This window comes from Schistocerca piceifrons, chromosome 7 (assembly GCF_021461385.2).
Source record: "Schistocerca piceifrons isolate TAMUIC-IGC-003096 chromosome 7, iqSchPice1.1, whole genome shotgun sequence".
Lineage (NCBI taxonomy): Eukaryota > Metazoa > Arthropoda > Insecta > Orthoptera > Acrididae > Schistocerca > Schistocerca piceifrons.
This window is the reverse complement of record NC_060144.1, coordinates 103,246,768-103,259,235: the sequence shown is the minus strand read 5'-3', so window position 1 is coordinate 103,259,235 and position 12,468 is coordinate 103,246,768. Positions and strand designations below refer to the sequence as shown.

Sequence of the window (12,468 nt, the reverse complement as noted above, 5' to 3'; positions counted from 1 at the left end):
ATGAAGGTTGTTCGATAGTGTGTGGAAAAGGTGAAAATCTGAGGCCACAAGATTGGGTGAATAACATGGGTGTGAAATGACTTCCCAAGACAACTTCTGTATATTGTTTTTTGTCAGTCTAGCAGAATGTAGACGGGCATTATGATGGAGTAGAATCACTTCGCACAGTCTTCCTGGTCGTCGTTCTTGGATTGTGTCTGCAAGACATCTCAGCATCTCAGTTGTTGACAGTAAATGTCAGCAGTGATGGTTACACCTCGTGGAAACAATTCGTAGTACACCCCACCGTCACTGTTCCACCAGATGAAAGACATCTTTTGTGGATGTGTGCAGGTCTTTGTACAGGGAGTTGCTGCTTTGTTTGGGCTCAGCCATTCCTTTCTTTTCCTAATGTCAGCATAAAGACACCATTTCTTGTCACCAATAATGATACAAGATAGGAATGGTTAGTGTTGTTCACAATCCAGTAGATGACAAGCAAGCAGGGATGCACATATGGCCAGCTGATAATTTTTGTGATTTTGGCTTAGAACATGCAGTACCCATACAGTTGATTTTTCACCTCCCCTTTGCATGCTAACGTGGTATGATGGAGGGATGAGGACTGTTTATCACATTTGCCAGCTCTTGAGTACACTGATGTGGATTAAAGCACTTAAATAATGGTCTTCCTGAATGTGGAGAGTCACTAATGTAAAAATGATCCCCCTTAAAGCGAGAAAACAATTTTCTTGCTGTGCTGTCCAATGGCATTATCCCCATATGCAACACAAATGTTTAAATGCTATAATGTTGTGCACGAACGTAGTAAATGTAGCAGAAAATATAATTTATGACTTATTTTGAATAATATCAGATTAAAATATTTGCTTCAATTTATGTAATAGTCTGTTATGTGGAGGACAATGTGGCCATCGTTTTCTGTTAATTAACTGTAGTTCTTTTTACAAGTCACTTTTTGCATAATAGACAGAGTATTTATCATGAAACTCAGTGTTCACTACATTGGTGCAGATAACCTATCTCTGGTAAAAATAGGAAAAAAATGTTATTGGAAGAGTTTTGAAGGTTGATTTTTCTTGCTATATTTTTTTATTTTATTTTTTCAGGAACCACTTAAATCAGGAGCTACATTGATTGTAGCACCAGCCTCTATTAGCTGCCAGTGGGTTGAAGAAGTTGGTAAACACATCAGTGACAAAAGTTTCAGTGTTCTGGTTTACAGGTAATTCAGTTGTTGTTATTGTTCTAAAAATGGAGTAGTTTTCATCTGAAGTCAAGTAACAATAATAATATTCTAGGTGTAAGTTATCTCCAAAATGAATCTTGGTCAGCAAAAAGACAAACAGAAGGTTGCACTTACCATATGATACTTCGCACAAAAAAAGAAAATAGTTTTTACCAATCTGCTGCTGGTTAAGTATAATATCCCATAGATACTCAGTTTGTAGTACAGAGTCCTTTGTCTTCTTGAATTGTTTCCAACCTTATTTCTTCATTGTCTAATGCTGTGAGTGTGGATAGATGTGCAGAGCTTTGTTCACGCTGTTCTTTCATACATCCATACCGGAGCTTCTCCCTTGACTTATAGATGCTTCTACAGAATACTTTATTCCAATACCAAACACCGATATATCATTTTATTAAATTTTCTTCCGTGTATCAATTCCCACACTGCATTTACATTTGTTCAGATCTATCATTATCCCCACCCTATTCCATCCATGAATTAGACAAGGGGAAAATGGATTGGGGAGGGGGGGGAGAGAGAGAGAGAGAGAGAGAGAGAGAGAGAGAGAGAGAGAGAGAGAGAGAGAGAGAGAGATTGCAAATGCTGTAACTGATTTATGCATCAAGTTTCGCAAGTAGTGTAAATAAGAGCTTGAAGTATAAATCTGTGATTCCAGGCCAGAACTATCTACAATCGTAAAAACATTGTCACTCGGACATCTGAATTACTAAATGACGTACCTGGTTCATGACGTGTGGTTATAGTTGCAGATTGCCTATTTACTTTATCTAATTACTGTATTGACCAAATTTAAAAATGTTGAACACAGTGAGATAATACAGTTAGAAATTGTGTGTGTGTCTCAAGGCAGTGTAAGCAAACCCATGAAAATATTCAGATTATATTCATTTGGCATTTGAGAATGAGAACACTGTTACACCATAATTTCAAATCTTTATGAAACTTTTTCTGTGCTGTGGAACAACTGGTTAAGAATGGCTTAAACAGTGTCTAACCTCTGTGCAAGATCAGGCATCATCTCATGTATGCCGTTAAAAGACAACACTGTAGCCAACCTGACATAGTGGAGTCATTATGAACCTTTTCGTAGAGCCCACTGACCATATATGGATCATACTTCTGATGCCTGAGCTACCAGCTCCCCAAGGGTGCCAAAGAGTAGGTTCCCATCTCCTTGGGACATCGGGACTCCTGACAACAGCCTCAAGCCAGATGGCCTTTGCTAAAGCTGAGTGCACCGGTGGGGGAAGCCCAGGCAAGTGACATGAGGGTGGAGAATTCAAATATGAAGTGCATCAAACTAAATCCACACAATGGCCTTACTGATCTGGCTGTTTCAACAGATAAGTATCGATATTTCAGTAAGGACATTTACTGTTCATCTGCTCTTCGTCCCCTGGCTTCCCCATGGGAAGACGGTCAGGTCAAAACACTGGAAATTAAACTGTTTATTCAATATCTGGTGTACATTAGAAATGAAGGAGGTACCTCCACATCGGCGAAACCAGTGTTTTTATTGAATAAATAGAAGGTAAATATGGAAAAGTAGACACACTGGAAAAAAATTGAATTAGGCCACTATTGATCTAAACCATCTCTACTGCACAATCTTGAGCGCGTTACACACACCAGTGACTGTTACTCCACATAAAACTTTGAATGTGGCACAAGAAGTTATCATTCAGAGAGATATTGCACCCCAGACAGATGAAGAACTACGAGCTAATATAGCATGAGGAGGCATACATTTTGTCAGATATGTACAGAAAGGTTCAGAAGATCAGCAAGTATGTAAAGGTGCTTTTATCTTAGTTTTTGAAGGACATGCCTTCCAAGAAATAGTTATGATGTAAAAGTGTGATATGAAACCTTATTTCCCACCACTCATGAGATGTTTTCGGTGCTTACATTTTGGACACAGCTCATCCTGCTAGACAGCAGACCCAAAATGCAGAGACAGTCGTAGATCACTTCCTGAAGGTCATCCTTGTAGACAATCACCTTTCTGTGTAAACTTTATGGAATGCCTTCCCCTACGTTCACCAATTTGCCCAGTAATTATAAAAGAAAAGAAATAACAAGAATATAAAATGATGGACCACCTATCATATCCCGAGATAAGAAAAAATGTGAATGCAAGCATCCAGTCGACATGATGGCAGATTATGCAAAATTTGAGCTGTCACCCCACCTACCTCAACTTTTTCAGAACCAAATTTACCTCCTGCTATAAACCAAGAGGATACAATCATAATGACAAATTATGTGCAAGAGGTATATCTGCCCCCTCTTGACTTCCATTCTTGCAGAGCCAGCAGGAGGCACTTCATATCCCGCCATCTGCACAAGAGAGGAAGACCCACCCCACAACTTCTTCCTCCAAACATGACTGATGTACAGTCAGATACTGGTCAGTGGATAGAAGAGACTAAGACACAGAGCCGATAACATGTCTGACCATTTTCTTACTCAGACCTACAACCAGAAAAATTACACAAAGGAAAACAGCAAAGTGACAAAAAGGGAAAAATGACAAGAAACAAACAAAACAAAGAACTAATTTGTCACTTCAGATAAAACTGGAACTCTCGTTGGCAACAGATGAATATCTGGACACAATGCCAGTTGCACAGGAAGCACTGGAATGCTCTTCAGATCAACATATATTGCCTACATCTTTGCTGAACACTATGGTGGCACCTTTTCAGTGGTTTTACAATGGAATTGCAATTGCTAATATCACCACCTGGAAGAAATGTGACCGTTAATCACACACTATCCCACAGTGTGTATAACAATACAAGAATAAAGATTTTTGGAAGATCATCTTCCTACTCCTAGAGGATGAAACATATATCGGCAAAAAAGGGATAAACATGAAACAAATATGAGCACAATAGTCAAATCGAACACCTTCACTGGACAAATAACTATGAACAGTGCACTCAAAACAAAAGACATTAGAGTACAATTGAGCATAACGACAACAGTATGTAATACCTACATTCCCCATGACCGAGATATTACTTACAGAGAAATGGAAGACATAATTAAACAGTTATCCTGCCTTTCATTCCATTGGGAGATTTCAGTGCACACCATCACATATGGGGCAGCAAGATGATGACTTGTGAGAGCATCTGCTAGAGAGATTATTCACACACTTTGATATCTGCCTAGTAAATTGACAAGCCTGATCGTATTTAAACATCTCCTATGGCTCATACTGTGCAGTAGATTTGACAATCTGGAGTACTAACCTTGCACCTGTGGTCCAAGGGTTCATTTTTGATTGCTTTTCCGATACTGGCCACTACGCAATGACTGCAACCGTCTTAAATTTACACCACACTGATGGTTTATTATGTTGGCTGCTCCAAAGAGCCAATTGGAATGATTTAACTGCTCAAGTACAGATAACAAAAAATAATAACAATAAATACAGAGAAGACGGTTGATGTAGTAGCACAAGACACAACAGAAATCATCATACAAGCTGTTAACACAACAACACCATTCTCTTTAGGTCCTCGTAGGTGGAAATCTTTTCTGTGAAGGTGCAGTGAGATTGCAAATGCCACTGGTGAAAATTTTATTTTATTCAAAAGATCAAGAGCAAAAGCATTTTACTTAATGAAACAAGAAAATGAAGAGTGTTAGGAACTCTGTTTCATCAATGATGGTATAAACCACAGTTTCACAAGTGTGGTCCAAATTGTGGTGGATTAGTGGATTTCAGGTCACTAATGGAATGCAGGGAATCCTTGACGAACAAGAAATTAATACCAGTTTCCATGACATTGCAGAATTTTTATCAATATATTATGCAGAAATGTCGCCTCTAAGAATTACCATCCTACTTACGCTCGCCATTGCCTTTTCACAAAATGTAATACCGTGTCTTTCATATTGTCAGATCTGTAATAAACTCTTTGCAGTCTGAGAACTAAATAATGTTTTAAAACAGTATAGGGATATGTCCCCAGGACCACAAAATGTCCATAGTCAAACGCTAAAATATCTTGGTGCAAAATAGCAAAAACTGTTCTAAAAAATTTTAACAATACTGAAACCAGAACGAGACCCAAAAAATAGAAATAACTACAGGCTCATGAATCTAACAAGTAACTTGGATATATTGTTAGAAAGGATGGTTAAATGCATGTCTTTTTTGGTGCCTGGAATCTGGAAATGTCCTTTTCTGATTCTAATGCAGATTCCGAAGATCTTGAAATATGGCTAATCGTCTTATACGATTGGAATTTGTAGATAGAGAGGCCTTTGTGCACAACCAACACACAGTCACAGTATTTTTTGATTTACACAAGTGATATGATACAATGCGGCAGGATCACATTTTATCAACTCTGCATGAGCGGTGGTTTTGGGGAAATTTACCTGTCTTCACACAATTTTTTTTATCACTTGGATTATTTAGGGTAGGTTGGGCATGACCCTTAGTAACCAATATATGCAAGATAATAGAGTCCTACAGGGATCAGTTTTAAGTACCACACTTTTTGGAATTCCAGCGAATGGCATTGTAGCTGCAATGGAACATACAGTCACACCGGCATTATATCATCTTTGTTTACTGTATTTACCTGATTATAAGATGAGGTTTTTCCCCAAATTCACCATTTGAAAAATACAGTGTCTTCATACATTCACAGATAAAACTATTGCTGCTGAGGTTAACATTTTTCCATTGTTTCATAGTGTGTATAGGGGTTATCTAACATTCACTGATGGAGAACTCGTACAAGTTATTCCAAGTACCGACTTAAGGACACACATTCAGTGCGACATCCTGAAGAAATGGGAGAGGAAATGGTGAGACAGTATATGATCCAATAAATTAACCACACACCACCAAGGTGTAGCAGGCTTCACTACAAAGTTTGAAGAGGGAATGTATTGTGTTATACAGTCTCAGAACGCTGGACGTACCAAAAAAAGGTCACGAATTTTTGCTGTGGTGGTAATAAGCCTCAGAATCCATCTGTGAATGAATGTTAATGATTGACCACACCCTCAAAGATTACACGACAATCCGAGACCTGTGAGGGCAAATTAACCTAAGACCTCATCTACCAGATATTCTAGTGGATGACAAAACACCTGTAAGCCATGTGCTACACTTCCTACAATGGAGTGGATATTAAGATGAAATTTAAAGAAGACACCATTGTATGTCAGCTGAGGAATGAAGATGAGATGACAGGCCTGTCACTGCCGATCTAACCCTGAGGCACCACCTGATTCATCATTCGCACCAGAGCCTATTGTCTTTGTTGATCCATTATGGACTGTGGGACAACAGCTGGCATGTATTTCTTGATGCAATAATTTACCAACAGCCATATGTGTCACCTGGCCACCAAGAGCTGTTGCATAGCGATTTGATTCACGGATCCAGTTATATGGCTCCTTCCGTGTATAGTGATTTTACAACTATGACGTGTGGGGCCTGAAGATGGCATCAATGTAATGCTGAAACTGGTAGCACATAAGAAGTTTATAAAATAAATTTCTACAATACATACAGCTGTTCGTAAATTATTGCATCAAGGGAACCTGTTGTGGATGACAAAGTATCTCTATCTATATTTCTGTCTCTGAACCTGAGATACTAAGTAAGTACAGCGGTGAAAATTAGTGTAAAGGCTGGAAATTAGTGTAAAGGCAGATGGTTATTTGTGGATAAAACATATTTATGTACGTATTTGTTATTGCACACTCTTTTCCCTCACAGTTTACACCAAAACAAAACAAAATACGTTCTCATCTTTCTGTTAGCATTGATGGTACTTAAGGAATTAAAGAAACAAGAACTTCAGGGCTGGAAATTTGGCCACCACCGAAGTTTCTACATGTCTGAACTAGTTCTCTTGTGCAGAGATAATGCCAGTAGTACTGAAAACAATCTGGCCCATCCAAATTAAACCTCTTCCCATCACTGACAATTACTTTGTTCCATTCTATGATCCATGACACAATATATTCTTCCACAAACTTCAGCCGAGCCTCCTTAAGTGCGTTGTTTAATATGGCATACGGAGCCGTTTTTTGAATGCTAGTTTTGCGTCTTGAGTCAGGATTTGTCAAACATGTCTGGAAATGACTGATAACTGCAATCAGCCACAAACTGAGAAGAAAACAAGTTTTTGACTTTTGTTTTACGCAGAGTCAAATATTTGTGTGTCAACATTTGAAAGCAGTAGGTGAAGAACTTCCAGAGATATGATTTTGAACAAACGAACATGAGGTTTTTGTTAACATCTGTGCTTTGGTAGGTCTATAAAAACACACTCATATTCAAATGCAATGTTGTGTCAAATTTCAAAGCAATTGGTGAAGAACTTTCAGAGATGTACAGTTTTGAGCATACAGTGAACGCAAGATGTATGTGGCAGTGCATTTGAAATGCTTGGAGAGGAAGCAGCTATTATATGGAAGAAAAGTTGGTGATAGTAGTTAGTGTTTTCCTTTTTTTTTTATTTTTTTTTTTTCCTGTGGTGGAATCATGAAACTATTACAATCAGTATTAATTTTGCTAATTATGTTCTTCTCCATTTTACATTATGTCACATTATCTGATATTCTGTTGTTGTCTATTATGCACTTTCATATCTCTCTCTCTCTCTCTCTCTCTCTCTCTCTCTCTCTCTCTCTCTCTCTCTCTCTCTCTCTGGCTCTCCACACCGTTCCCCCATCCACCTCTTCATCTACTTTACTCTTTGTATACCAGTGCCTTATTTGTAATAACAATTAATAAATTGGTTCTGAATTTGTATAAAATAATATTCTGTTTGTGTTACTGGAGGTTTATGGTACAAACTTACTACCAACACAGTAAGTTATTTCATAGCCAATTTTGATATATTTTTTTTGTCATTGGGTGGACCATTTTACGTCTTTCTATTAAGTGTATTGTAGTGGTTCACTTGTACAATTCCAACTAATTTTGTGTGGTGTTTTTTTACAGAGGAGTTACCAAGGGATTTGTCCAGCCATACATTTTAGCCCGGAGTAAAGTTGTTTTGACAACATATGAAACTTTGAGGCGTGAACTTGTCTATGTGGAAATGAATAATGACTCAGCCAGGTAGATATTATTCATCAGTATTTATTTGCAACACATGTTCATCATTCTCATATTGGTGTAGAGGAATTAAACATATATATTTATAAGCTGCTCAAAAGATCTCTCTCTTTTACACTTGCTAAAACAAAGAACATATCAGGAGTCAACAAGATTTAAACCTGATGCTCTACTTTATTTTAAGTATTCTGTGGGTTATGTCACATTATAATGTGAATGCCTATTCCTCTATATATTGGTCAAACCTTTTTCTGAAAAAAAACTTAGATAGTACCTCATCATGGAAGTATCTCAATACTGAGGACTAAAATAAATATACAAATGGAAACTCATCAGTGGAAATGGAAGGGTTAGAGGTAGCAGCTCACCATTTAATTGAGACATCAAATGACCATAGGTGCATAGATAAGACTAAAAATGCCAAGCTTTTGAACCTGACTAATACAGAGTATGAGTACATGTACACCTGCACAGCTAATTTGTCTCAACCAGCATATATTGTCCAGCTCAACTGGTGTGAGGGATTGACTCAGGTGGAAAAAGAGGCAGGAATGATGGAAGGGAAGGGCGGCTGACAGCTGGGAGGGAGAAGCAGCAAACACATGGGGAAAAAGTATGGAAGCAGTGAGCACACTCTCATGTCAGGAGGAGTCGTGCATGACACACAGTGGCCGGAAGGAGACGACCGGAAGGGAAAAGTGGAACAGAGGAAGTAGGAGTCTGCAGAGAGTAGGGCACAACTATTTAATGAACAAAGTGTTGGAAGGGATATGTGAGAAGGGGAGAGGGGCAGAGGTCGCTGTGAGGAGGATTATAAGACTGAAGTACGTGTTGTAAGGACAGTCCCCATCTATATAAAACAGGGAAGCCAGTGTCAGCAGCAAGAATCCAGGTGGCAGAGGTCGTGAAGCAGCCTCCAAAGTTGAGCATGCTGATCAGCAGCATGTTCAGCCACTGGAGACATGGCTCTGCTTGTGATCAAAGCTGTGCAGTAGTTATGACAGAGTGGATGTGGCATTACTCCTTTCGCAGGTGGCCTATTCTCTGATAGCATAGGATAGGATATCCTTGTGAGGGGACAGGAGTAGGATGTTCCAGGTGGATAGACGGGACAAGTTTTGCACCTGCATCTTGCGCGGGGTTGTGACCCATGTGGTGAGGGGTCAGTGGTAGCTGTGGCATAAGGATGGACTGGAATATTGTGTCAACAGTGTATGCAAAGTTGTCTCAGTAATCTTTTATAACGAGGAGGGTGCTTCTTTGCAAGGATGGTCAGAGAGTTGGGGGCACATGCAGATACAACACGGGAGACCTGTTTGTGAACTAAGTTCGGGGGTAATGCCTGTATGTGAAGACATCAGTATTGCTTTCAGCACACTGAATATGGGATTGCTTGTCACTACAAATGCACAATTTGTGAGTAGCCAGATTATACAGAAGAGATTTCTTGTTTGAAATAGATGGCAGCTTTAAAATTTAGATGACTTGTTGTTTGGTATGGACATAGACATTTCTGAGCAGTCACAGAGGTGTACAGGAATGTGGTATGCTGAGGAGCTCTAGGTGAAGCAAGTGGGAGAGGACATGTTGAGATTTCTGAGAAATGATGATAGAGTGCCTCTGCCACAGCTGCCGATCACGAAGGTGTTGTTGACAAATGTGAACTGGCCTAGGGGTTTGAGGTACTGGTATTCTCTAGATGCCCATAAACAGGTTAGCACAGGAGGGTCCAATGTTGGTACCCATAGCTGTGCTGCAGATTTCTTTGTATATCTTTCACACAAAAGAGAAAAAATTGAGGGTAAGGATGCAGATCAGGAGTCGTATTGCGAATGAGGTCATTAAGCCATTAGGAGATCTAGCATTTGACATCCATGAGGCAGTGTGCAGGGGGGATGTCTGTGTTTACAGAAGTGAATCAATGGTGACGGTTAAAGATTCAGGTGCCAGAAGAGTGGAGATGGTTGGGAGATTGTGAAGGCTTCAGATATCCATATGAAAGAGGAACACCACCACAAAGCTTACCAACTTCTTCAGTTTCATTCATGTACCCACTGACTATGCAGTTCCTGAAATCAGTAGCTCGGTACAGGCTTTTGTTGAAGTTTCAAGAACATACCTTCACCGAGAAGTCAAGCAGTGTATTGCTCCCTCCTACGTATATCTCACAAAGAGACCATGATAAAATCAGAGAGATTAGATCCCACACAGAGGCATACTGACAATTTTTCTTTCCACGAACAATGTGAGACTGGAATAGAAGGGAGAACCTATAAGAGGTACTCAAGGTACCCTCCACCACACACCATCAGGTGGCTTGCGGAGTATGGATGTAGATGTAGATGTAGAGGGATTACCTTTACTCCTTCCATCATCTTAAGTAAATTTTTACTATTAATACCTTGTCAATTTATGCTCTAGACTTTTCCAAAGTTCATTATGTCCAAGTTACATTATTCCATAAATTTGAATTCCCTCACAAATTAAAGCTGTCTGCCAGACCAGGCCAGAAAAGAAACTATAAACATACTGTTCGTGAGCAATGCTTTTATACACTTGGCTATCCAGGTGAGCATGTGCAACAAAATAGTACATGTTCTCCCTGCAGAGTGGAATGTTCATTGTGTAAACAGCCTTCACAAAAATAAGACGCATTAACTATTAGAAGCACATGAATTTGTCACTTATCTGGCACCTCTAATCTCTGGTTTTAATCCTATCTCACCTTCATTTTAACACATAATTAAATTGTTCCACTTGTGTTTTTTTTATTTTTAAGTTATTACTTTATTTTCATTACAGTCTCAGCATTTTCTCTACACTAATTTATTATACTACTTTCAGTAACAGTTGTGTTACTGCGTGCCATGTAACCACTTCTTGCCACCTAACCTCTACTATTTTTCTTTTTGTATAATCAGATCCATCTAGAACTGATGAATAAGATAGTTTCTATTCTGTTCAGCATTTATCTGATTTTTGTTCCTTTGTACATTTTATATAAAGTGTATTATTAATAAGGCATTTTTGAGGACACTGAAATACCTTTTACTGTAGAGTAAAATAAAATTCCAGTGAAATATAAATTTTATTTATGTTGAATTACGTACTTAATCCTTGGCGCTATAGCCCATGTAGGGCCGTGGCCTCTCTGATGATCACAGCCCAATCCTGATGATTTTCTGCTTATTTCCTCCATCTTTTGACTCAGTATTTCTCAAATCATTTTCCACATCCTCCAGCCATCATTTCTGGGGTCTCCCTTTGCTCTTTTTGCCACCTGGATTTCCTGTGTAAACCTTTTTGACAACTCAATCGTCTGAAATTCACTCTACATGTCCCAGCCATCTCAATCTGTTACACTAAATTTCAGTCACCAAGTCAGGATTTCTACGCAGTTCTTCCAGTTCCTTGTTTCTCCTTATCCTCCATTGCCCCACCTCATACATGGCTCCAAAAATCTTTCTTAACATTTTCCTCTCCCGTCTTCTGAGCCATACATTACCACAGTTCTTATGACTGTTCGATAGACCGTCACCTTCAATTTTCTATTCAGGCTATGTGACTGAAGGGTCTTGATCAAGTCCCAGTAAGCTCTATTTCCTGCAGCAATTCTAAATTTTATTTCTTCTCGTTATCCTCCATAACCAGCACTCCCAGGTATTGGAACTTTTCACATGTCTCATAATTGCCTCTGTTCAGCTTAATATATATTTCTCTTTATTTATCTAAAAACAAAGATGATGTGACTTACCAAACGAAAGCGCTGGCAGGTCGACAGACACACAAACATACACACAAAATTTAAGCTTTCGCAACCAACGGTTGCTTCATCAGGAAAGAGGGAAGGAGAGGGAAAGACGAAAGGATGTGGATTTTAAGGGAGAGGGTAAGGAGTCATTCCAATCCCGGGAGCGGAAAGACTTACCTTAGGGGGAAAAAAGGACAGGTATACACTCGCGCACACACACACATCCATCCGCACATCCGGAGATGGGAACTTGCCCTTCAGTAGATCCTCTCTTCTCGTTATCCGCCAGGCCTCAACCTCCGCTAATTTCAAGTTGCCGCCGCTCATACCTCACCTGTCTTTCAACAACATCTTTGCCTC

The 12,468-nt window shown here is 39.2% G+C and overlaps 1 protein-coding gene across 1 annotated transcript in view; it reads left to right on the top strand.

The window, feature by feature from the left end:
* LOC124804966 (E3 ubiquitin-protein ligase SHPRH) overlaps positions 1-12,468 on the top strand; it is a 266,474-nt gene that overhangs the window by 112,419 nt on the left and 141,587 nt on the right. The window contains exons 6-7 of the mRNA XM_047265357.1: positions 1,110-1,225; positions 8,241-8,360. Coding sequence (XP_047121313.1) covers positions 1,110-1,225; positions 8,241-8,360 — 236 coding nt within the window. The remainder of the gene's footprint in view (positions 1-1,109; positions 1,226-8,240; positions 8,361-12,468) is intronic.